This window comes from Melanostigma gelatinosum, assembly GCF_949748355.1.
Source record: "Melanostigma gelatinosum genome assembly, chromosome: 14".
NCBI classification, from domain to species: domain Eukaryota; kingdom Metazoa; phylum Chordata; class Actinopteri; order Perciformes; family Zoarcidae; genus Melanostigma; species Melanostigma gelatinosum.
Window position 1 is genome coordinate 3,135,069 of NC_136647.1, and position 27,864 is coordinate 3,162,932.

General features: G+C 44.7%; 1 protein-coding gene across 1 annotated transcript in view; it reads right to left on the reverse strand.

Moving 5' to 3' along the window:
- fstl4 (follistatin-like 4) overlaps window positions 1-27,864 on the reverse strand; it is a gene marked incomplete at both ends in the record, with an annotated part of 145,465 nt that overhangs the window by 18,368 nt on the left and 99,233 nt on the right. The window contains one exon of the mRNA XM_079283103.1: window positions 4,187-4,353. Within this exon, the coding sequence (XP_079139229.1) occupies window positions 4,187-4,353 (167 nt within the window). The remainder of the gene's footprint in view (window positions 1-4,186; window positions 4,354-27,864) is intronic.

Genomic DNA, 27,864 nt, shown 5'->3' on the forward strand with positions numbered 1-27,864 from the left:
GATGTGGTGCATGGAGGAGCCACGTGGAGTGAGGGAGAGATGGAGGTAGCTTGATAGAATACTTAAGGATGCTTGGAAAAAAAAAAAACAGCAAGAGGAGGCACACAACAGCAGGGAGTGATGGGAGAAGACAAGAGAGAGAAAAGAGTGATGTGAAAGGGAAGAGACCATGAATCAATGGTTTCCCTGTTGAGCCGAAGCAGGCGTTGGGGAATTTGATCCTCCTCTCTCCCCTCATCACGCCGCCTCAGCCTGATAAATGGCAAGGGTTAAAAATACAAAGCCCATTAGGTTGATGAATGGAGCTGGTTGTTGTTGGTGGAGCGTGCGGCAGTCACCAGGGGGTTCCAGCCACAGCTTAGGGCGGATTAAGGCATTAAATAGTTCGCTGTCCCACCAAGTGGCAGAGCAGATGTCCTGATGCAGCTCCGTCGTGACATGGAAAGGGCTCTAGAAGTTAATGTGACCTGACAGAGGGTCGCTCTGTGACAGGGGGATGTGGAACGACTTTTTCGCGTAAAACGGGGAATTTAGGCGGCCTTTAGAGTTCAGAATTTACGATTAAGGTGAGGGATACAACTACACCGGGGAGGGCAATTAAAAGTGAATTGGGCCATTTGGACGAGTTTAATATAACTGGCAGGTTATGCAGAACACGCTTTAGTTTAAAAAGCTTGTCTCTTAGTTGTGGTTCCTGTGAGAAAAGAGGTATTCAGCAGGGTTGTCGACTGAACGGAGATTATTCGTATCATCAGTCGAGTTGCCCCCAATTCTAACTTGAAATTGCGACTTTTTGTGAACTAACTAACTTCAGACCAATGAAGTACCTCTGCTATTGAGACAGAGGTAGGGATGGTGGGCTATATGGAGAAAACCATCACAATGTTTTTGACCAAATGGATCAAATATCGATATTGCAAACGATATTGTATGGTTGACTATTGGTACTTTCACAAAATATGTTTTTCTATATTTTTATGAAGAATCACCAGTAAAGTGGTTGTAATGACAAATGAAGGAACTAAAATAAAACTGCAATGAGTTCAGAAAATGGCGTCACTTTCCTGTTATGCTGTAAACAATGTGGTGGGGTCGCACATCCAAGCTTTTCAAACATTTCACCTTCTTTGTGCTCATCGGATTTTGGATGGAGGACTCCATGGTAAATCCCAATGGTCATCAACATGCATTGTGCATTTGACTGTGGTGTTACTGGTCAGAGGCCACGGATAATATAGTACATCTCATAATTCTGAACAGGCGTATTGGTGAAGAACCAAATTGGGCACTTATAGGATCGACTTGGTAAATGTCTATTTGGGGACAGTGCTCATATCAAAAAGGCAAAGATGAAGATTGATTGATGAAATTGCCAAATTTGAAGAGAATAGTGAATGCAAATGGGAGATTTTGGTTTGCTGCACAGCTCCTCGTAACATAATGGTTATTTCTTTCACTTTGACTGATGAAATGTACTGAAGGTCTTAGAGGAAAGCTTTTTTATTCATTCAGGTGAAATGATATGCTTTTAAAATGTAAAACGAGCAGTTTTTTTATATGCTTTTAAAATGTAAAACGAGCAGTTTTTTTTATATGCTTTTAAAATGTAAAACGAGCAGTTTTTTTATATGCTTTTAAAATGTAAAACGAGCAGTTTTTTTTATATGCTTTTAAAATGTAAAACGAGCAGTGGAAGAATTATACGTGATTGTGGCTTCATTCAAACACATGAAATTAAAGTCATTCATTGACATTTTGGATTTCAGATTCAGCACTTAATCAACGTGTCTTTTGACATGTTCTCAAATAATCATAATTGCTTTTTCTTGATGGGAATAACGCCGACGCAATAAACATCAGATTGCAAGTCAACAGCCACATTCACTTTGTGTTTACCAAGTGGCACCAATGTACACGCAAATAAAAGCAGCTGTGCAGTAATTGTTCTTTTAATGAAAGAAATATACATATTAATTACATTTTGTAAAGATTAGTTTTCAATCGCACTCAGAAGATGAACTCTTTGGCTGATGGACGGCAGCAGCTACAGCGTAAGCCGCTGTGGCTGCTGCTAGTACAGCGGAGGGACAGGTCCGAACCCTTCAATACACACGGTGCCGCTACTGTGTTGGAGAACACAGCTCTACTCCGAATGAGAGTAAAAAAGAAAGGCGATGAAAGACAACACACTGGAGAGGAAGGTGGGCAGAGAGAGACTGCGAGAGAGCAGACACATGAGAGTGATGGTAACGGAGGCTCAGCTCTCAGGTTTAAGGGTTCCTGTCTGTGCCAGAGCGCAGAAAGATTTCCATCACTGTCGAATGAAACTTGTGGACACAAGCCTGCTTCCATTCAACACAGTTCAATAGAGGAAAATGGTGGACTGAAAGGACTTAGACAGGAAAGCTCGATCCCCTCCCTCCTTTCACCCGACGCCACTCTGACCTGCACTGTTCAAAGCCGACTTGTAGAAAACGTTGGCTGCAAAATTAAATTTAAATAACTTTTCTGCCTTATTTTGCAGATTTTTTTGTCCAACAGATGAGGTTTCATCGATTTTTCCCACTAGTAGAGTGCAATGTGAGGTTTAATGAAAAGCTGTCAAATATCCATTTGAAGGAATTATGTATAATTTTTGCTGACTGGTCCACTTCCCTGTTAAGTTACCTACATATAGATAAATCATTCATGTGCCATTGATCCTGAGCGTCATATTAGCTTATATAATATATGCTTAAGACAAATTATTCATGCAATATATACGTATATGGCATTTGCATTAACATCTGTCTTGAATTCAACTTTTAAGCATCCACATGAATGGGAAATGAAGCACCCGCTATGGACTTTTACGGACTTTGGGTAATTTTTTTGGACGTCTACATTCTTATGAGGTAATTTATGTTTTATTTAGACAGGAATTATACTGTGTTACGAAATCTTGTGTCGAAGAGAAAGCTGTTATAATTGGCTGAATTGACCAACTGGACACAACGACTTGATATCATCCAGGCGGTAACCTTGGGCTCTGAAAAGTCAATGCTGAAGTGCCTTGAAGCTGCATTCTCTCTAATGGCCACCAGGGGGCGACTCCTCTGATTGCATAGAAGTCTATGAGAAAATGACTCTACTTCTCTCTTGATTTATTACCTCAGTAAACATTGTAAACATGAGTTTATGTCTCAATCTCTAGTTTCAAGTCTTCTTCAATACAGCATGATGTTCATTTCGTACATTATGGTCCATTTAGAGTCACACAGACCATCACAGTGTGTTTTCAGGTCATGACAGTTAATGGTAACATTTTGGTCGCCTAAAAATATCTTGTTCAGCATTCAGTTGTATTTAGCTCCACCCTCCCTTGACCTGATTTGGTTGCAAGAAACCAAGATGGCGACGGCCAGAATGCTGAACTCAAGGCTATAAAATGACATTACCAATGAGTGACGTCACGACTACGTCCACTTCTTATATACAGTCTCCGGATTCGTCTTTGATTTGTCTGACACAGAAAGTCAAACCCAGTCGGGGCTCCTCTCTCCTCTTCCGCTCGGATCACTTTGCTCTGTGGAAACTCATTATGCACGGTCAAGGGCCTGAGGGACCTCAGGCGCCATAGCCTTCCCTCAAGTCTCCACCTTTACACTTTACAGTGTTTATCGACTCATCATCACAACGGACCAACAGGGCCGCTCATTAACATGCAATTAGCGAATTGCGATCCGGTGTCGGGGAACGCAAGGCCGGCGCCGTGCTGTCACCTGGGCAGCCGTGTCGAAACGGGAGCACGGCCGCACAGTTCATCAAGCAATGAGCGAGCTGCAGTTCTACGGTGTCATGAAGAGAGCTGGGAGGAAAGCTTCTCCTGTAGTCTGATGTCCTTAGCTTGAAATTGTTTTTCCTGTTCCTATTTTCCTGCCACACGTCCTTCCTCGTGGGCTGTCTTGAATTCAAGGGTTCGCATGGCGCAAATTCTGTCAACGGCCCCATCCCACAAAGACCAGTGTGGACCCCTGTGTGGACGTCCACGGGGACCAAGATTTGTGCCCAGTATGCAGACTGCTAGAGAAGCAAACTGATTGTTTTGTGCACGTTATGCTCTCGCTATCATCTCCAGTGCCACCATCACCAACAGCGATAAAGTACAGTATCAACCACGATGAAGAAAACAACCACATGCACTCACGTTGATATCCTCCAGGTCCAAGAAGTTTAGTACGATGCCGTTCCTCTTCCAGATGATTGGCGGACGCAGCGTCCCCTGGATGGCACAGGTAAGGACGGCACTGAGGCCCACTGTTACTGTGGAGACGCTGATCAACTGGTCCTCCGCCAGGCTCAGCTGGACTACCTCTGTTAGAGTGAGAGCATGGAGGGCCATGATTGAGTTGGAGAGAGAGAATGGACGGCAGAGAGGCAAATAACAGATAATAGTGAGAAGAAAAGATGGAGAAAGAAGGGGAGGAAAAGGGAAGCAGAGAAAATCACAAATCAGAACAAGTGTGCTGATGGAGTGGAACTGTAGCCAAGCTGCAAGCATCCATCTCGTTATTAGTGGACCAGGGAGGATAAACAGCTGTCCAGGAGTGAAGGATATTCAGTGTGAAAAAAGACCACGTGTCAGAGGACACACAGCGAGCCAAATATCATTCTTCTCATTGGGGGAAATGTATGTTCATTGAAATGGCCATCCAATTAAATTCACCTTTACGGCAAATTAAGAATTATCCTTCAATGGTTCCCTTTGGCGCCATAAACAGTGACTGTCGCCGAGCTGTGTGTCCAAGCACGAAGTCTACAGTCACAGTCTGGAAGCTTTCTCATCGATTGAACATTTTTCTTAATGTCAGATTAAAATTACATTGTGCTCAATGTTTTAACCAGACATGAAATAGTGTCTTTGCAGCATATGGTGCTCTGCAACATATGGAGTATGAGCACTTTATTCTCACTATTATATCACATGATATACGTCAGTGTGTGTGACCATGGCTCAATAAATGGAGAGACACAGACGCCGGATAGAAATCTAGATGGAGCCATCAACACTGAGCAGATCTACACTGAGCACATCTACACTGAGCAGATCTACACTGAGCACATCTACACTGAGCAGATCAACACTGAGCAGATCAACACTGAGCACATCTACACTGAGCAGATCTACACTGAGCACATCTACACTGAGCACATCTACACTGAGCAGATCAACACTGAGCAGATCAACACTGAGCACATCTACACTGAGCAGATCTACACTGAGCAGATCTACACTGAGCACATCTACACTGAGCAGATCTACACTGAGCAGATCTACACTGAGCAGATCTACACTGAGCACATCTACACTGAGCACATCTACACTGAGCAGATCTAAAGAGCGCCTTTACTTGACGGATACTTCAGCATTAACCGCCCTTGTTGCGTGACCTTTCAGTAATTCGAAGGTACACCATTAAGGATCTAATTAGAGCAACAACACACCAGAGTTACTGTCTCGTGGTTTTATGCCTCCGCATCCTGTCCACTTCATCGTTTATCAGAATTTTTTTTTTTTAATGGTCATAATTAGCATATGAATCATTGAGTTATGGCCACAAACGTGTTTTGCAAGGTCCACCAATTTGACCACCACCTTGAATCCGTTGATGTCGGCGTCCAGGTGGACGTTTATGCCAAATTTGAAAAGATTCCCTCCAATGGTTCCTGAGACATCACGTTCACGGCAACGGACCGGATGGATGAAAGTACGAACGGACTGGCAACCACGCTATTTAAATCAGTCATTATTTTAGTTCAATGAACATCCATCGATAATAAAAATGCTGCGATTCACAAAGTTAATGCTAATCCATTCAGCACAAACTAAAAAAAGCAAACGAAGAGTAATGCAGACAAATGAAGCTGGAGCGTAAGTTCAGACAGGAAGACTATACTCTTGCACTCTCTACCTTCAGTACGTTCATGCTGCTGTTACGCAACCCTCCACCTCCCCATCTCCGCCCAATCTCTGCAGCTTCATCAGCTTCATCAACTCCTCATTCTATCTGTCTGGACTCCACGAGGGGATTCATCTTGCTGCTGCTCAGGGCAGACGCCCCTCCACTACAAATCTCCCCGTAGAGTCCAAGCGCCAGAGCAATATCATCACATATCATTTGTTCACAGTAAACAATTATCTTTTCTTTATCTGACTTGTCTCTCCTGATTGAAATGACGTTCGGTGAGCAATTCCCTGAGAAACCTGAATACGAGCAACACGGGGAAAAACGAACGTCATAAACCATGTCTGCTTGTGTCTGATCAATAATATTCCACGATTTACTGAAGCAAGATCAAAATCAATAATCTGTTGTATGTACTGATCATTTAAAATAACTGAAAATACTGTAAAGAAATAGAGCTGAATGATATACAGACCACATTTCCTGCCTTTTCAACTCAATCAGCTGATTTGGGTGTTCCTGCCATTCCAGCAAAACTAATCTTATTTTGCCACAAACTATATTAAACTTCATCTCGTTACTGTCGCACTTAACAACCGTCCTTCCACAGCAGGGGTTGTTTATTCCTTTCAGCTCCCATAATTAGCAAAGCAGTGCCAAGCATGGCATCTGTCCAATACGGAGCTGGTCTCAGATCACAAATGAAGCGGCAGAGTTGTTTCAGACTGAGCTACACTGACTCTGATGACGTTGGGCCGAGTTACCTGACTCATGCTTCCTCTCTAGGCACCGCAACTCTACCGAATCTGCCCTATAATGGAGCACAGACCTACACGAACAGACAGAGCTGAACATAAACATCGTCCTTTAAGAAGCCGAACAGAGTTTGAAATGTTTGTGGGGAACTTCCTGTCCAGATACAGACTTTGACAAACGCTGCTGTGACAGACCCCCGGCTAGAGCTGTCCGTTCCACATAGCTCTCCAGGTGATAGATATATCCGGGTTGACAGCTCGGTCTGTCGGTGATATTTCAGAAGGCCTTGGGTACAGTGCGCTGCCAGTTCCAACAAAGTTATGAATCAGCAGAGCAGTAATTTGGGTGGCAGAACAGGCTTTGAGTGCCATGTGGACGGATGAGGGATGAAGCGCATTGATCTGGCTCGAAGGGGTGGTTCCAGGGTGGTACTGTGCATCAACAAGACCACATCTCACATTGAAATGAATACAGTACATGCTCTCTGTAGCAGTCGACTGTTCAAATGGACATCTAGTACGACTTGATTGCTATAAAAGGTATGAAAGTAGGTACACAGTCGACACAAACGTTGTCTGGCAATGACTGTCTCTTCAAAGTTCAGTCAGAGCAGAAGTATAACCTGCTATTAATAGACCGGGCAGGTAAAGAAACACTGGCTAGTGTGAAGGATGGCGCTGCTTTTGCCACGGTGAAGTTGGGATTTGAGTCATTGACTGCAAGTCAATTCCAAGTGAAATAATCGCTTCTAAAGAAGGAGAAAACAGGTTGCTCTAAACCTCATGAGTCATCTTGAGGCTTCTCTCTACCTTATAGGGTGGACTCACATATGTAGGTCTGAAATATTGACTGGTGAGTTATTTGATTGAGGAATGAATACCTTCATGACAGCGGTGAAAAAGACTTTCAGCTCACAGCAACAGCCTGCCAACCCTTCATATGTGGTCAGTCCGAACTTTAAAACTTTCTGCTGATGTGTTAGTGCTCACTTTTAATGTATGGCTGAAAGGCCATGAGAAAAAAAGCAATACAAAACCACATGTACCTTCGTTAAAGATGGAACAGAAGTGAAATGAATCCTCCTGACTCCATCCAAACTCAACCCACTGAGGTTACAGTTATGAGACCAAGAGAACAGCCTTTTTATATGATGAAAAGTGGGCGTGTAAGCAAGAAAAAGGTGTTGATTGCACTTTTGTTAGGTCTGTGACATTAGGGGGCATTTTAAACGTGAACATCTTCTTGTCATCCAATTAAAAACAGCTGATAGAGGGGTGTTGCCTCTCAATAGCTGTGGCAAGTGGGAACACAAACAGGTGCCCAGGTTGTTGGTTCCTTCCTCAGTTCAAGTCAGCTAATGACCTAACCTGCCTTATCTCTGCCAGTGAGATACTTGGGTTTTGGCACCATACACACAATGGGCTTCATTCACTACCAATGCACGAATGAAACATCAGTAGTTTCGAAGTGTTGTGAATCACACTAACTTTTAAAATGCATCAGTGTTGATTCTTGTCTCAACACAAACACGCCAAAGAGGAACATGCCTACATAAAACACTGATAAAAATGATCGTTGAATAAATAAAGAAGAAAAGAAGCAAAGAATGCCATTCAAGCGTTTTGTCTGTCCAAACATCCTCTCATGTGCTGTGTCTTTCCCAGATGACCCAGACCAGTTGCATATCCACAGGCAGCTCCTGCTCTGCCCTGGCTGGATGAGGTTGTCATGGCATTATCTAGTTAATGATTCCTACAGCCCCCCCCCCAACCACCCCATCCCCACCCTTTCCCGAAATAGCTCCAATGTGCAAGTTAGTAATTGACTTTCAGGGGAATTCGGGAGCTCCACTGATCGATCAGCCCTGCTCACTGAGCTATGGACGGGCTGACAGGGCCGACGGTGAGGTTTCAGCATCCAGCTCTGAACAGCACAGTGAGTACAGAGAGGAAGAGAGATGGAGAAGGGAGAGAGGAGAAAGGAGAACTATAAAGAGAAAGATGTAAAGACATGAATGGAATAAAAAGAGCTTGAGTGAAACAAGTGCGAGGAGAAAGAAAAAACAACAAAAGATCTGAAAACGATAAATAATAGAGCTGAAATGCGAGAGAAAAAGAATGTGACAGAGGATGAATGAATGAAAGCCGCGCCGAGGCGACACGGGGGCACAAGAGGGAGTAAAAATGTGTGCGCGTGTGAGACGGCAAGATGGACGAATTTGATGCAGAGCACGTAGCAGATCTCCCAGGGAATAACTAACGTGGCGAGCTTGAGACTGCAGCTTTTTGCAGTTGTCCCTTTCCACTTTCATGAGACCGGCCCCTCGTGAGCTGGAGTAAGACATCAAGCCACAAAGCAGAGGAGCAGAACACCATGACTTATTCTTCTTCTTTTTAAAGCGTAGGACGGATTAACATCCTGACTGTGGACTAGAGCAGAGAGTGAGGAGGAAATAAGGGAAAGAAAGACAGATGGAAAGGGTTGAAGGTAAAGGAGTGGGACGTGAGGAGTCATTTGGGGGCAGGAGGCAAGAAAACAAGCTGACAGGCATCAACAGGTTGGTTGATTTGTGGGTCAAACAATCAAGCATCCAGTATGCTTCATCGAGGAACGGCAGCATTAAGAAAACAAAATCATTGAATTGAATCTCCCTCTAGTCGACAGGGACTTGGCAAGCTGTGAGATAATAACATAATGCGTCGTAATTGGTGCAAAATGAAATAAAACACTTTGTAAACAGAGTAATCTTGGTGTAATTCTGCTTCCTCATCAATGATTAACATCAAGATTCCGAGTGGTAAATACGTTCTTCTAAAGTGGTTTAGCGGCCATGTTTTTCCAGAACATAATAATTAGGTTTCAGTCTGTTCCTCCCCAAACAATCCAGTATCGTCCAATTTAAAGACGTCTCAGCAGTTCTCTGCTTGGTGTACAGAATGAACGGCTGCTGAGGATCGCCGTCTCTGCAGAGGCAGGTGGATCTCATGCGTAGCGAGCGTGCTGCTTGTTGTCTCTGTGCACAAATGGAGACAGAAACAGTCAGAGTGGCCGGTTGAGAGAGAAAGTTACAACATTTACACAAGTGTTTGAATCAGTACTTCAGTGTCTGCCTGAAGTTAATGCGTGTGTGTTTAACTTTCAGAGAGCCGCATCACTAAACATGGCCCAAAGCAATAGACCCTCCAGCTGTAGAAACTCTTCATAACCCAGACCCACAGGATAAAACAGCACTTTGCTGTCAGGACACATCCCGTCCCGAGCTCTCCGAAGACAACCCTCTGTCTTCTGACTGATTTATGTGTTGCGCTCTCTGGTGACACCACCATTACTGTGATGGTCATCTTGGCACACTGAAGTCAGTTTGACTGGCAGTGAAAACACGTTTGGATCGATCACGGACTGCAGTCGCCACCTCGGACAGAATCAGCGAGGAGGAGGAAGTTGTTCAGTTCAAACATACTCGTTTTAAAATGACCACGTGTGACCATGTGATGGATGTGAGCTTCCAGACTTTATTGACAGAATATGATTGTTAATTGTTGTGGTTGTTAAATGAACTGAAATAATCCTGCGGGTTCAAATTGGAACACGAAAAACACCGTCAACTCCCAGACCGGACAACACTGTGGGAGCAACCTGTCAATCACAGTAGCCCCGCCCTAAAGCATCCCCTGCTTTATGGTCTGTGTGACTCTAAATGGACCATAATGTACTAAATGAACATCATGCTGTATTGAAGAAGACTTGAAACTAGAGATTGAGACATAAACTCATGTTCACAATGTTTACTGAGGTAATAAATCAAGAGAGAAGTAGAGTCATTTTCTCATAGACTTCTATACAACCAGACTTCATTATAAAAACAGAGCTCTCTCTCTCTCTCTCTCTCTCTCTCTCTCTCTCTCTCTCTCTCTCTCTCTCTCTCTCTCTCTCTCTCTCTCTCTCTCTCTCTCTCTCTCTCTCTCTCTCTCTCTCTCTCTCTCTCTCTCTCTCTCTCTCTCTCTCTCTCCCTTCATGTGATGTATGCAAATATATACACGAGCACATTCGAATATTCATATTGGATCCTCATTGGGTTTTGTTGGGTGATTTAAGATTCCGGCATTAATCATTGAGCTCATCGCTGAGTGGGAAGCAGCTGCTACAGTGGATGGGCTTTATTAGCCAGCCTCCACGCTTCCTTCATGTTTCTGCAAAGCTGCCAAACTGCTTGTAGGAGTCAGAGTAACTCCATGCCGTTGACGCGCTTGCACTTGTGCTAACCCTCGACTAAAGGCACGTTTTAACAGGCAACAAAATCAATATTTCTCTCATTGTTGCTACGCAACCGCAAAAAAAGTCATGACAGCAGGCAATCTTAGACCACCAAGCAATGCAGCACAATAGACGGCCGACTGCGCGCCAGGCTGCGGTTAAACACAGCTTCCTCAGCGATTGTTCCACAGGCAGAGTTTGGGGTTTGGAGGGTAGCTACCTCAATACAAACAGTGAAACAAAATCTGAATCCTAAGACGCTCACATTGCACATCGTTCTATTTCTAACGCAGCTGATTCATACTGCGATTGTAATCTCCCTTTGAAGTGCCACAACACCACTACAGGTGATCGTGTCCTCTCTGACTCTGCCAGGTTTGTACGGTGCGTGTAGCGTAACAGGACCCCCGCCGAGTCTGAGGGCTGCTCTCTGCAGGTGGGCTGCAGCTATTAGAGAATACATCATCTGTGTTTCAAACACACGACACGCTGAATTATTGTCATGTTACACATCCTAATGGGCATGCACATGCATCTTTCCCTCAGTCGATCAGTAACTCTGCACTCCCGCAGCGGTTAATTCTCTGCACACACTGTATATCACCCCACATATTGTGCATACCGTACATACTGCTTATTTACTGTCTCTCATACGCACTCTTATCTATTATGTACACACAAGCACGAATTCTCTCTGTCTCTCACCCACACACCCACACACCCACACCCACACACACACACACACACACACACACAGACGACCGTGAGCTCTCTCTTTGAGTGCTGGGGTGGTGATTATTCACGGGAGGGAGATGGGGATGAGCAATCAGCGGCCAGCTCATTAATCACACTGGCTGCAGACCCCTAATCTCCTCCACAGGTACAGAGGAATCCTCTGCTGCCGCTTCTCGTTGCTGAACTTCACTCTGCCTCCGTCTCTTTTCCTCCCACCGTATCATTTTTCCTTTCTGATGTTTTGTTTGCATCCTTGGCTATTTCTCTCTGTCATTGACCTTCTCAGAGTCTCTCATTTATTTATTTGTTATCTCTGTGACTCTCTGACTGCCTGTCAGTCTTCCTTTCCTTCTCAGCCTTTTTTTCCCTCCCCGGTCTTAATCTGCCTCTCTCTCTAATCAGCTGTATTTTTGGTGTCTTATAAAACGCTAAAAGGGTTGGGCATGTTATGTGCATGACACGAAAATATAGATATCCATCCATCCATCCACCCACCCATCCATCCATCCATCCATCCACCCATCCATCCATCCACCCACCCATCCACCCATCCATCTACCCATCCATCCATCCATCCACCCATCCATCCACCCACCCACCCATCCATCCATCCACCCATCCACCCATCCATCCACCCACCCACCCACCCATCCACCCACCCATCCATCCACCCACCCATCCATCCATCCATCCATCCATCCACCCATCCATCCATCCATCCACCCATCCACCCATCCATCCATCCACCCATCCACCCATCCACCCATCCATCCACCCACCCATCCACCCACCCATCCACCCATCCATCCACCCACCCACCCATCCATCCATCCATCCATCCACCCATCCACCCATCCACCCATCCATCCACCCATCCACCCACCCACCCATCCACCCATCCATCCATCCACCCATCCATCCACCCATCCATCCATCCATCCACCCACCCATCCACCCATCCATCCACCCACCCATCCATCCATCCATCCATCCACCCATCCATCCACCCATCCATCCACCCACCCATCCACCCACCCATCCACCCATCCACCCACCCATCCATCCATCCATCCATCCATCCACCCATCCATCCACCCACCCACCCATCCACCCACCCATCCATCCACCCATCCATCCATCCATCCACCCATCCATCCATCCATCCATCCATCCACCCATCCACCCATCCATCCATCCATCCATCCACCCATCCATCCATCCACCCATCCACCCATCCATCCACCCACCCACCCATCCACCCATCCACCCATCCATCCACCCACCCATCCATCCATCCACCCATCCATCCACCCATCCATCCACCCACCCACCCATCCATCCATCCATCCACCCATCCATCCATCCATCCACCCACCCATCCATCCACCCACCCATCCACCCATCCATCCATCCACCCACCCACCCATCCACCCATCCATCCATCCATCCACCCATCCATCCACCCATCCATCCATCCATCCATCCATCCACCCACCCATCCATCCATCCACCCATCCATCCATCCATCCATCCACCCATCCATCCATCCATCCTGTTGTTGGGGTTGTGCTAAGGTGCTAACACAAATAAAACAATACTAACGTTAGAATTCCACTCAGCGAGAAAATGGAGTACATGACTTGTCATTCAATCAGTCTATTTATTTTCACATGAAGTCGTACGAGGTAGCTCAATGAAAACAGATCAATCTGATTGGGACTCCGTCTCGTCAGATACTCAATATTAAACACCTCAGACCTGATCAGGGGCAACACACACTCTGGATCCTTACCTGTGAAAACAACGAGGGTTTTGTGTGGGTTAGAAGTCGATAAGAACCACTTGAGCTGTTCTGCCACTGAATTAAAATAATAGTTTTTACTTCATGCTGAGTGCACGATGATTTGAACAAATTGCTACCTCTTGCTTTATGAAAAACAACTTCTATCAATCCCCAGAACAGAACACAGTGCGACACGACGGACAGGCAAATTACACTCCCATCTCCTGGAAAATCACAGGTTTAAATTTAAACACACAAACACAAATTTAAAAGCTGTTGCAAACGCCTTATAAAGAAACATAATCCTGCCGCAGTCGTCCTGGAACTGCTGGCTTCTCCGGCTTTTTAAACGGAATAATTGTCTCCCCCGAATTACTTAACGACCAATTTGGCAGGAACAGGCTGCTGAAAACAGAGCGTGTTTTGTGAGGAGGGTGTTGCTGCTAAGCGCCCGAGCTCAATGCAAGGTGACAGTGAATTTGACAGAGGACAAGGCTCAATGATGAACCGCATCAGTTGGGTGACGACAGGGCAGAACACCCTTTACTGTGTCATTCCGTCCCTGAGGGCAGGAGGGATCTGTCGGGAAAATGAACAGATGAATTGTCCGTCTGGAGGGTTCGCACACATGTTTACCTTCAAGTGTTAGACCTCTAAACTCCGCAAATACTGACTTCTATCTTCTTACTGTACATTCAGCATGATTTTCATTTGAAATTGAATCATGAACCTTTTCTGCAAAGTCCATTTAATGCCAAGCAGCACAGAGTGAAAGGAAAGATAAACCGATGTTGGCTTCGAAGCATGTCACACAGCGAGGAATGTCTCCACAACATGCCTGCTACTGTAAAACAAATATCTATCAGAACAAGACAAAACCAGTCAGCTTTGACTTCCATTGTTAACGGTAACAATCTTTAAAATATCTGAGGAATCAATCTGACGTCGAGCTTTTGGGGATTGGGTGTTAGAGCGCCAAACTAATACATGTCAGTGTCTCACATGAGGTGGTGGACCCAGTGTTCTGTATGAAACACGATGAATAGAGCACCGAGTGAACATTGGTATTCACTTGCAGGCAAAAACATGAAGTGTCTTGTATAACTTCAATGTCTGTTTCAGCATCCATTTAAAAGTACACAGTCTGAAAAAATGAGAGAAGAAGAAGAGTCAAAATGCAGCATTGAGACGCGCTTGGATGAAATGTTATCTTCACACCCTTTGGTTTGATTAAACTGACATTTTAAGTCTCAAAGGGCAAAAAAGTCAGCTTGCTGTGAGAGGCTTAATGGAAACAAGCTGAGTGTGGAGCTAATCTCCCATCCTTCAGTTGGCCGGATGAGATCCAATTCATTGTCTCCGTACTCTCATCTGATGGCAGCATAAGATCTCCGACAATCTGGATAATCTTTCATCTTTATGGAAACAAAATAAGCACCCCCCCTCCCTCCCCACCCTCCCTCTCTCCCCTCCCTCTCTCCCCTCCCCCCCTCCCTCTCTCCCCAGCTTTGCGTCCTACTGTACACGGCGGAGGCTTTTTCTGACATTGTTTGCTAAGTGGTCCTTCTCGTTTCAAAGCCCTCTCGGCCTTGGGGAGGAGGAGGGTAAGAGAGATTAGTGGCCTGCAGCAGAACTCTGCACTGCAGGAGCCACAGCTTGACCTGACCTCAGGGTCAGCCTCGACAGAAGCAGAATGCACAACGAGACGTCCTGAGAGCTGTGTGTGTGTGTGTGTGTGTGTGTGTGTGTGTGTGCGTGTGTGTGTGTGCGTGTGGGCGGATGCATCCGCACAGGATTGTTTGTGTTTTAATGTCAGCAACTAAGAATACGGATCCATGCACATATTCTGATGCAGACATGTACGAAACAACAACAGTCTGATTCCAGCTGCGGCACAGATGAATAGAACGGCCGATCATTGTCTCTCGTGAGGGCTGTTTGTATCCCGGTGAAACACTCCGAGGGTAAAGAGGTCAACGGACTCTGAGGTTCAGAGTGCTGAAGCGGTGAGAGCGAAACACCAGATACTGTTGATTTGATTTGTTACGGTACAATTTAGAAAGGTTATGTTTATTTTCTTCACAGAGAAAGAGAGAGGTCAATGTGAGACAAAAACAGGAGCTAATGAACTACATCTACAGACACAAAGGAAGCAGAGAGGCATTGTTCCTCTTTTATGTGCCCACTGGAGCAAAGTTATGTGTTGTGTTCGTACATTGACAGCGTCATAGTCCCAACTAATGAGTGCTGTGTTGCAGCGTGACACATTAAAAACACTTATCTGTCATTGGACTATCATTGCACTTATTACCAGACTTTTAAGATCACCAAGCAGCCTTTCTGTGGAGCACAGAAGCTCGGCTGTCCATGGCAAATGTTCCACATTGAATTCCAGTGGTTCTTAAAGAAGAGTGAAATTTATTTATCGAGCGCTTTTCACATAACATCACAAAGTGCTTAACAGAGCAGAAATTTAAAAGCATAAAAAAACACAATGTGACCCTAGGGTCAATAAATTACATACACAGAGAAAAAAATAAAAAAATAAAATAAAAATGTAAAACATATTTTAAGAGCAGGTCTAGGACATGGGTTTTTACTCAAACGCCAGCCTAAAAAGGTGTTTGGAGGGTTTTGAGCTGTTTTTAAAAAGTATTCACAGTATCTGCGAGGCGCAGAGTTGAGGCTTTGGTACTGTAGCAAGGTCACTGAATAAAAGTACGGAAGAATATAAGTGGAGGGATACACTGTACATCACCATCTGTGAGTTCAGTTAAATACATTTTAAGAATATGAATGTAGAATAATTCTAAGTGGGTTGCATGCATGTAAATTGCAGCTGAATTGCTTAAAAACACCTCTTAGGTTGCTGCCGCTTCAAAACAGTGAAATGTGCTGCAGCTCCAGCACAGTGTGCGCTCGGTACCTCGATCATACAAACAGCCACAGCACCACGGTGTCTCACATGCTGACACAACACCAACGCAGAGACACAATGTGAATGACGGTTCACGGTTGCATGCCTCCACAAACCAGTCGTGTTGCACTTTACTTCCACGTCTGTCCAAATGTCATCGCTTCTTCATTTCATCTCCTGGACATTTGTATGGAATCGTCATAATGAGCTATAAGTTGTTGTCTGTTCACACTCTCACGCTGTCAATTGACCAGTATGAAATGTCTTCGCTCCTTTCTTTCACATCTTGGTAAAATGTGGGCTGGTTAATGAGCAGAAAAGTGAACGAAGCAGGCACCATGAAAACAACTAACAGGGTTTGTAAAAAGCTGCTGATGAGTTGATGAAGTTGATTAATTGCTCCATAATTTCCCCCGGAGTACTCCCTCTCTCTGCCGCTCTCTCTCCCCACTGTGCGATGAATTATGGGGGAATAAAGTTTGTCTACAATATGCATACACCACACTAGTACATTATTATGGACCCTCCAAGCATGACAAGGGTTTTGAAAATAATTCTGAAAGTTTGAGGCTAAATTGCTGCATCTTAATGATGAAACAATATAAAGGCAGCACACACGCTGGAGGGCGGACTGTCAGCTGGAAGTGAGAGCTGGACTCTTTCAATACGGATTCAACCTCAAGTGACATGTGACCTGTGTGTTCACAGAAGATAGGATTATGCTCATGTTAGTCACACGCTGGCTGGCACACTAACAATGCAAGTGTGCCCAATTTTTTACCAAAAGGCGTATTTCCTGTCCAACAACTCTGCAATGCTGCAAAATGGCAACGTGATAGAAGCTGAGCCGAGGCTGTGATCGCAGTCCATTAGGAGACGTAAACGAGGAGGTATTGGACACGTCTGTTCACTTTCTGCCTCTTCTCTATGGTGTGAGGCCAAAAGGCTCTTTTCTGCCTCAATGTGGGGAAAAAAGTCTTGCACCCAAATGCCGCAGACACAAAATGTACTAAAGAAGCAGCTTAGACCTTCACCAGACAATAAACAATGCAACTAGAAAGATGCAACTAGAAAGATGCAACTAGAAAGATGCAGCTAGAAAGATGCAACTAGAAAGATGCAACTAGAAAGATGCAACTAGAAAGATGCAACTAGAAAGATGCAGCTAGAAAGATGCAGCTAGAAAGATGCAACTAGAAAGATGCAACTAGAAAGATGCAACTAGAAAGATGCAGCTAGAAAGATGCAACTAGAAAGATGCAACTAGAAAGATGCAGCTAGAAAGATGCAACTAGAAAGATGCAGCTAGAAAGATGCAGCTAGAAAGATGCAACTAGAAAGATGCAGCTAGAAAGATGCAACTAGAAAGATGCAACTAGAAAGATGCAACTAGAAAGATGCAACTAGAAAGATGCAACTAGAAAGATGCAACTAGAAAGATGCAACTAGAAAGATGCAACTAGAAAGATGCAACTAGAAAGATGCAGCTAGAAAGATGCAGCTAGAAAGATGCAACTAGAAAGATGCAACTAGAAAGATGCAACTAGAAAGATGCAACTAGAAAGATGCAACTAGAAAGATGTAACTAGAAAGATGCAACTAGAAAGATGCAGCTAGAAAGATGCAACTAGAAAGATGCAGCTAGAAAGATGCAACTAGAAAGATGCAACTAGAAAGATGCAACTAGAAAGTTGCAGCTAGAAAGATGCAACTAGAAAGATGCAACTAGAAAGATGCAACTAGAAAGATGCAGCAAGGCGTCGCAACACACACTTCATTCACAGGAAACAACAAGCGGCGATGTATGCAGGCAATCGTTTCAATTGTGCTTCCCAGTAACCTGCATTGTGTCATTAGGTGTTCGTAGGTTTGGTAATTAATCAAAACCAACTCATCAGAATTCATGGGGGAGCTTTCATCTGTGTTATTTTAAACAAGCAGAGTAATATTGTTGTTTAAATTGGGATAAACATGAGTCAACGCTGCCCCCTTACATTCGTTTCGTCATCTTTTGTTCCACCTGCGTGTTCTTCTTTTGTCGGCTCAGTGTTTTCATGATTCATGAGTTCTGATTTGGACATCAGTTCACAGGATGCTGGAGAGCGCTGAATTATTTTGGCCTGTTAATCATTAAATGTGTATAATAATATTTGAGTTAACTGTGGGAGATTTGGGTAAATGCAACCCTCAATAGTACTCTTGTGTCTCTCGACTCACAGAAATGCGCGAAGGCAAAAAGCTGTAACAGTTATCTCAAGACGTCGACCATCATTAGATTTCATTCCGTCTCGCCTCACGGCATTCCATGATCTATTCTATTATAGTTCTATTTATTGAGAGATGTATGTGCCTCTTCCTCGCTACCAGTCTGCTATCCTGACTGTATTTATGACATCCAGGCATCAAACTGAAAAGCCTCTGAAGGTTTTGGAGGATTCTATTTTTTTTTACGTTTGTAGCTTGTAGCTGGGACTCAAAACAACACAAAACATACTGCATCGCCTCGGTACACAAACAGCCTCTGAGCTTTAACCCTCAAGCCAGCTCAGCGCATGTTGTTTCAGACTGCTGTTGCCACGGGAGGCATTGAGAAACACTAACACTCTGCTGGGAGCATTGAGCCGAGCCGCAGCATCAGACCTCACCCCCGAGAATAAAGACTTGAGAGATTTGGGATTACCTGCTCCTCCATCATCACCTCCTCTCGATCACACGCACCTGCGCCTCAACATCTGTGACTGGTTCAGCTTTCTGGAGCTGTCAAAGCTGCACTTTCAAGGTCTACTGAACAAAAATAAAACACTCTGGCTTTGGAAATTCTTTGAAAGCGGCGAAATGATATTGGCTGAAAGGAGTGACTCTAAAAGGCTCAGGCCTACTGTAGGGCAACTGTAAGAAGCGCGTCTCCGTAACGGTGAACTAATCTGTCGGGTCTCCTTTAGTTTGTCCATTAAATCTCCTCCAACTCAAGCACAAAGGATCGTACGCACACCTGAGCCGCCTCAATGACTGAGAATATACGTACGTGAGATTCAGTGAGATTTGGTTTTTCTGCGGTTTTGTTGTGTTTTGGTGCCGTTTGTCCCGTCCGGTCGTGCTGCACAGCTGTCTTTTGTGGATTTATCTCCTTACAAAAAAAATGACACGCTTGGATACCTGCAGTGCGCCACAGATGCAAATATAAATTGTTGGCTTCCCTTTATTGCATCTGGACCCTTGGTGTTCAAGACAAACATGACTGAGGAGGCGTGCTCGCTTGTTTGGAGTGCAACAGCGTACTTAATTCCACAAAATTCACTCCTTCAAACGGCCCGATGCTGCCAAACTCTTGTACGGCGTCTCCGAGTGCTCCTGAAGTACAACCTGACAGGTCTTACTCGGGGAGTTGAGAGGAACAATGACTCATTCACTGTCTTCACTGAGTTACTGTTGCCCCAAATAAGGGTAAAAACTGCAAAAAGATGAGTATGTGATCTTCGGTTCCCTCCAGCCTTCCTTTCTCCTTGTCATCTCTCATGAATACCCTCCACATCTTCCCCACACAACCTTTTCTGCTGCCCGAACCTACGCACGGTGTATTTCCCACATCTTGTTTCCTCCTCTCGTCCCGCTCCAGCCTCCTTCTCTTCCTCAAAGTCCCTGATTGCTCCTCACCCTGCTGCCTCGCCACAGCTCTGCACCCCGCCGGAAGCCTGTAATTATGCATCACCTGCTCTCCAAAATCCTCTCCGTCCGTCTCCTTTCTCCACACTTTTGGCCCTCGCCCTTTCCCGAAACAAGCGTTTCAGCTGGGATCCATCTACTCCCTCGTACTCTCATTCTTTCTCTCCTTTATCCGGCTCCACGTTCTCTCATCCCTTCATAAGATCTCTCTGATCAGTTCCACCGTACAAACAGACGAGAACACGACTCTTATTAAAACACAACCGTATCACTGTCGTCAAGCCAGCTGGACCAACTGGCTGGTGATTTACACAGAGCAGATGTTTGCCCGAAGAAAACAACCTGAGTGCATCTGGGGGATGTGCTTCTTACTTTTCTCGCACAGGAATATTGCAACAGCAGAGTACCTGAAGCTCAGGTTATCCAGCCCTCACGGATTATGTGGTGGTACTCATGGAGTTTTTTTTCTTCTTCTATGAATCTGCTGCTATATTCCGTACTTTGTTTTCGATTGAAGAAAACCTTTTTCTTCATGATGCTGGAGGGGATCTCGCTGAGGAGATGAGAGGAGAAAAAAGGAGGATGAGTACCACTCCCATTCGAGCACACACACACACACACACACACACACACACACACACACACACGCATCCATACAGCACACACTTGTTTGAAATTGAAAAAAAAGAAAGGGAGAAAAGGGAGGGGGGTTACACTAAAGAGGCAGGAGAAAGAGCAAATTAATGGAGGCATGATAATGAATTATTTCCTCGCCAGAGAGGGAGTTCGAGGAGAGAGATAAAAGTAGGCCACATGCTGCGCCACTAACAGCCTGGGGGGCTGCTGCCTGTGAATTATGGCGCTTTGGAACACACTTGCCGCCCTCGGGACCCGCCAGTTGCAAAGGGAGGGCGAAAGTAGAAATAAGGAAAGCTGCGAAGAGATGGGGGGGGGGGGGACCAGAGAGGAAACGTCGGAAAGGGCAATAGGTCAAAGCAAAAGCCCCTCGAGTGCCTGCAAAGCGTGATTTACGTGGCTAATTAGAGACTTAAAGTGGTGGAAATGAAAGAAGGATGGATCGATGGAGTTCAGGGCAATGGCAGTGCTGGATGGGATTATTCAGCATGTGTAATTATGAGAGATATTAGATATCTGGTAGAGCAGCGATCGTGTCACCAATGAGAAGTCGTGTCGTCTTAATGAGCCGTACATGATGTTCCAGATGTACCGTGACATTCTCTCCCCCCCCCCATTACAACACGATCTGCGTTCAGAAGGCCCGGATCACGGCGCTACCGCGAGCCGCAGATGACGAATGAATTACGAGCACGCTTTACTGCACCGTGTTCAACATTCCTCTAACGCCTCTCTTTGTTCTTCCTCAACAAAGACATCCTGCTGAGATTTTTCCCAATTTAGGTGCTTGATTTAGATTAAGCAGGTACAGCTAAATAAAAGAGCTGTGGGAAGTATACAAATATATATATATATATATATATATATATATATATACATATATATATACTCAAATAACCTGCTAAAATGTAAATTATAGGATAATTTAATACCCAATCTGTGGCTGCAATCTGCTTGCGGCTGATCATTTTAATGCTATTCTGTTACAAGCAATGGCACAGTGGGAACCTCAACTGAACTTCTTATTACTTTTTTCTTTATTTCTCTGCAACGGTTACAGTTTTATACATCATCCATCTGTGATGTTAAATACCTTTTGCTCGCTGTAGTCATTTAGATTTTGGGTGCACTGGCTTTCCCCCAACTTGCCTCATCTACTGCATTTATGAATTCACTGCGTTTCCTAAACTGTGTTTCGACATCCCTGAGAGAACAGCTGTTGTTTTTAAGTCTCGTAGGAAGGAGCACATGCAATGGAGCAGTAAGAGCAGCCGAGCTTTGCAGTTGAGCAGAAATCACAGTGTAATTTGTCTGCTAACCCGGAAAGGAAGCATTGTTCTGGTTCCCTCGACTGAAAGCCATATAAAGCCATATAAAGCCATTATATATATATATATATATATTTCACTTTAGAGAGAGCCAGGCTGCAACTGCTTCCAAATCTCCATGCTAAGCTAGGCTAATGGCCTCCTTGCTCCAGCTCAATATTACATTTACAGACATTAAGAATGACATTCAAAAGGATCAAATGGAGTTCCCAGGTTAACAAGACTCCAACAATGCCTGCAACACAGCCAACCTTTCCCAGCGCACGGCGCTTTGTCTTCCTGTCTCACTGTTGCTGTGTACGCGTCTAATCTAGCAGATGTTTACAAAGCTGGGATGTCTCCGCTGAGGGTTCCACTGAATGCTTCATAGTGCCTCTGATGCTGCGCAAAGTGTGTGTATTTATAATATCATAAAATAAATTGATGGCCCGCTGTCTCCAGATACCCTTTGAGGAGCACTCATTGTTTTGCTTTTTCTTCACTCAGGTGCAGAAAGTACATCATTGCTTCTTTGAGTATCAAAGGCCTCGATAAGACGCCGTCCGCATGTCCCTTTTATGTTGCCACTTTTACTGCCTCTACGCACAAAACACTTCCACCTGACTGCAGTGTTTGTAACACTTTATCTCACGACACAAAGCTCGAATCACTAATAACCGATTGTGCACGCAGTCCATATGGCTTACTTCACTGCCACTCTTCCTCTCCTCTCCTCTCCCCTCCTCTCCTCTCCTCTCTCTCCTCTCCTCCTCTCTCTCCTCTCCTCTCCTTTGCAGCTGCATTGCAGCTGCATCAGCTAAGTGTTGTGCTAAATAAATGATTCGGACGTTAAAACCGACAGCCGCAGTTGCCATGACGACTCACTGGGCTTCTCTCCCCGTTGTATTGCGATCAGCGTGCCGGATGACCACCGGCTGGAAGGTGTTTGTGTCAGCTTGTGTGTTTGTGAGGTACATCATGCAAAACTGGCAAGAAATATTAAACAGGAAGTGGCTAAAAAATGAGTGATGAAAGCTGAAGATGTAGCAGTTTGTGACACATTTGTCCAATTATGAGTTATAATCCGTTACATCGGCATATAAAATGGGAATGTTTCCAATTTCTATTGCTGTTGATTGATATTATTTCAAACGATATCTTGTCGACGGAAGCCGTTTTATTTGCCGCTCTGAACGGATGCAAAAAGCTTTTTCCGTAGCAGCGGAGATTTATGTTGTGATAACGGAGAAGATCTAAGTCGTCACTTTGAGACGCAGTGAAGGAGGAACATACAATGAAACAGGTCACAAAGGTTGCTCTTTTCACTTTTTCTGAGGAAAAATCCTTCGCAAACAATTCTGCTCTCTGACCCAACCGACTACAGACCGCCTCGGCTTTACAGGTAGCTGTATGTGCCATCTGAATGTGTCCACGGGAAACAGATGAAGTTAAAGATGCTGTTAATGTATTTGACATTACAACTGTGATGAATATAGATCAAGCCCAATCCCAGAAACGAGATCACATGGAACAAGTATCCCCTAATTAAACAACAAAGGGCAAAACATCCCATCACACACACAATATGTTGTAAACAATCAGTGTCTCTCTCAGTGCAGCGTGGGAAGGTGCGACCACAGCCTCCAACAGTCTCTTACCTGTTACTGCGGCTACCTGACTCTGGGTAATTACCCAGAGTCAGAGATGGCACTTGAAAAGCGGCAGAAAGACACACGCCGGCAATTAGCGGCATAGGTCACTAGCTAGGGGAGAGTGGGCAGGAGCAAAGGAAAGGAAACAGTGAACAGGAAAACGGAAAAAAAGGAGAAAAGATGAAAGTGTGGTGGAGATAAGATGGACAGGAAACCACAGTGAGCAGAGGGGAGGAGACGGCATTGTGTGGGAGCAGAGGGAACCTCCGACACCGCCGGTTCAAAGTCACTTTGTTGTTCAGAGCTTAGCTGGAGGTCTCTCACCCTCTGGACTGCCAGGGAACGCCGCGCGTCATCATGTATCACTGAAATCTGATCTCAGCGAGATCATTTGTGCAGATTAAGGGCAAACGTGAGAAACATGAAAGATCAAACCTCGATGGGAGCTGCCAGGCATCCAAACACAGATACCATCTCGCTGCAGAGGCGTCGGGACTCTTTCAGAGCTCCGTTGGATACACACAAGCTGTAAGACGGACACAGAGCCCAGCGGGAGTCTGACTTCATCCCGTTGCACCAGCAGCACCTGCGCTGTTATTCAATTCAGACCAAATATTTCAATTGTGATATGTTTTGTGCTGCTGAAATGTCAACCATGTCTCTTTACATACAACTGCAGACATGTGCACCAGTGAACACATTTTGGACTAAATGTGATGGCGTCTGGATTTCTGAATACAGAAAGCGTCTCATTCCTTCTCTTAAGCTGAACCAAAGGCCTACAGAGACAGAGAGCATTCAAGCCCCGTCCACACGGGAGGGCAAGACAATCCATCGCTCTCCGTTTACAGTCAACAATGAAGCATTGCTGCTCACTTCTGTCTGCTTACAAACAGCAGAAATACACCTAAACGTTACTGTGTGGTGGGAAGAACTAGCAAGAGGGTAATGAACCCAGAACAACCTTCTTATGTTCCGGTCTGGAAGTGATGAGTTCATTGACTCAATGAAACAAGTTGCCTCTGAACACCCCACTGATCACAGGGATGCACTAACATATGTCGATGTATTATGCTGTATATGAAGATGCATATGCATGCTTTGATGTGGTTGTAGAGTTCATCTATTGCGTGTTCCAGAGGCATTGGTAACGCACACATGATGAAAACTAATTACAACCATTTCATCTTCTTTCCTGTTTCCACTTTCTCTGGTTTCCCCCACTGGCCATTTCTCTGGAGAGAGGCACTTCTCCATTCTTTCAGCACAGACGTGTATCAACAGCACTTCTTCGATTTCATTCCCTCTCCTCCTCCTCGTATCGTCCCCCTCTTCCGTCACTAGTTTTGCTACTTCACACTCTCGATTAATCAAACCTGCCGAGTGGCCCCGCCAGTGTCGCCCGGAATCTCCATATGATTCCACAATTACAACCAAACAGACTCGCAGTGGAGGAGGAAAGCAAAGCAACCTCGGGAGGGAAGAGCTGCATGTGGAGAAACAACATGGACAAGAACAAACACGCGCCTGGTCCTAATTAGATGCTCACCAGCTGTGTGCTTTCTACAGTTAAATCAAAAGCCGGACTACTGGCTCACTGCGTGGCACCTTAACAACCAACGCATCTGCTAACATGCACTAACAAGGTCCACAGCTGTATAGTGACACGCTCACGTAAATCTCTATGAGTCAAATACATTGAACTTTATGAATCAATCTGAACATTCGCACCCTTGACATCAGTTTCGAAGCCATCGAAATACTCCAAGAAGCATTTTATATTGAAGAGAAAACTGGAAAACAAATAAATAATCTTGCCAATGTAAACCCATGATGATGGCAAACAAAGAGGGAACTGAAAGATGAAGTCAGGAACATTTCTACTTCACTTTCTTCTCTTTAAAACATCCCATCATCTTCCTGCTGTCCCACATGTCCTCTGCTGCTCTCCCAACATGCTGGCCTGATGCCCCAGAGTCAATCATGACGATTTCATCAATTACCACAAGCAGTCAGATACATATCACAGTCTGCAATATAAAAAGCTGCATCGTCATCTGTGTGAGCCACTCACAAAAATAAAACATAAATCCTTCACTAGTGCGTTACAAGTGTGCAGTAATTTACCCCAAAAACAAGCTTTTCACACATCAGCTCGAAGGCTTCCTGAACGCTTGTTGCGTCTCACTCCGCGTGAATTAGCCTAGCGGCTAGCAGACCTTTCCGGACTCGTAGCTCTTCTTCTCTTACTTGGTTTAAGTCTCTGCATCTTTAGACGGGTTTAACAAAACCGCGTTGAATTTCTTCCTGCTTCCCCTTTTTTTTCCGGTCTAAAATTGTTAAAACAGAGCAGCTGATATCGGTAGCGAGAGCAACAAGTTAGCTGCCTCATTCATTCATTCATTCATTCAAGTCAACCTTTACATCAGGCAGAATTCATATATGTGGAATAAAACTTTCAATCGGATATTTTTCCAGTTTGTAATGACATTTGTCTTGAAATTGTTTCCTTTGAACAGCTGACTTTTGTAAAAACGATACGAACAGATATCACCGCAACACAATACCAGAGCAGCTGGATGAGTAAGATTGACCCACCCCCCTGCTCTACGTTCCACCTCGCAGCCGTGAGGACACATGTTCTATTAAAAGCTAATTCAACCAACACATGTTCCGTGCAAAACTCCAGAAAGGTGTCAAAGCCGATGTTACAAAGTCAAGCACAGATGACTCTGACTGCACATTTACAACAGGCTGCTCGCCCTACGCGATGCATCGCCGCAGGGCATCGTGTTACACGTGGATCCACAAAGGAGCTCTGACATTGTGTGACCGTATGTATTATAACGGCAGGCTTTCGATGCCGCTCAATAAGCCTGCTCACTTTTTCAATACTTAGGATTAATTAAACACACTGATTAAATATTGCAAGCGTAGCATTTTGGAATTAATACATGCAACTGATAGAAATAAGAAATGAAATAAGAAAATGCCAATCGTAGAAGAAGCAACGTTTTCAAAGAGACTTCCTCTCTATCAAATACATTTGATCTTGAGAAACATTTATGAATCTCTTCCCATCATTTTGTGACCATAACCTTTACCAACACACTGCCGGTTACTTTTAAAATAATGTAGGAATGAATCGTTGGTCCACGGTTGCACTGATTGGATTAGAGCGCTGTCTAAATGCCTGAGACGTAAAGGTAAATGTGATTGCCAGAGACTACATCAGTAAGATTCAGTTAGCATCATTCTGTGATTGTAATAATAAATCCATACTCGTGCATCAAGAAATGGCTGTTTGAGTAAAATCTACTTAACAGAGGAACTAAGGAGGCAGGGCAACAAAAGAAGGGCCATAAAAACAATCTGCTGGTCTTGTTGAAGGTAGAATATGAGGAAGAATCGATAAGAATGCAATCATCTCAGGAGTCTTCTCCAAGCAAATTCGCCTCCATTAAATTCGTGGTAAAACAAATAAAGAATAGAAGATGGATTTGGGTGGCAACAAGACACAGAGATTTGTAGAGCGGTGCGCTCGACAAGGATTTATACATTAAACAAAGCAAAGACAACAAAGAGACCAGATCCACACCACACTGTGGGAGTAACAGTGAAGCTGGAGTCTTCTTTTTGGGGAGCAGCCAGATGGATTTGATTCTAACATCAAAGCTGCAGAACAGAAAGAAAGTATCAACAAAGGAGGATCCCCGAACACATTTCTAACCCCTGTTTTTGGGGTTACGGGGTCTCCAAAACATGAATACAGCTTGGATTTCAAATGTGTTTCACCTGAGATCAGACAACTGGCTCATCAGTCGTATATCAACCAGGCAAAACAAAGAACAATTCTCACACGAGTCTTCTATTTTCTAAGCTTGTGAGCATATTGTAAATGTTCACCCTGCTCGGCACACCTGTGATTCCTGGCTGCGCTGCTTCCCAAAGTCCCAGGAAAACACACACACACACACACACACACACACACACACACACACAACTCAACACCATCAACATTATCCAGGACACCAGATGCGCCACTCAGAAATAATGACTCCCTCTTGGCGTTGCCTTCCTGCAGCCCAACACTTAACCTTGAGCGTCACCTGATCAATAGCTTGTTTTATTGGTCCCAGCCCATTTCTTCAACTGCTTGTCAAACATTAAATGCATTGACAAGCACGGCCTGGAGCCCTGCGGGCAGGCCCGTTGG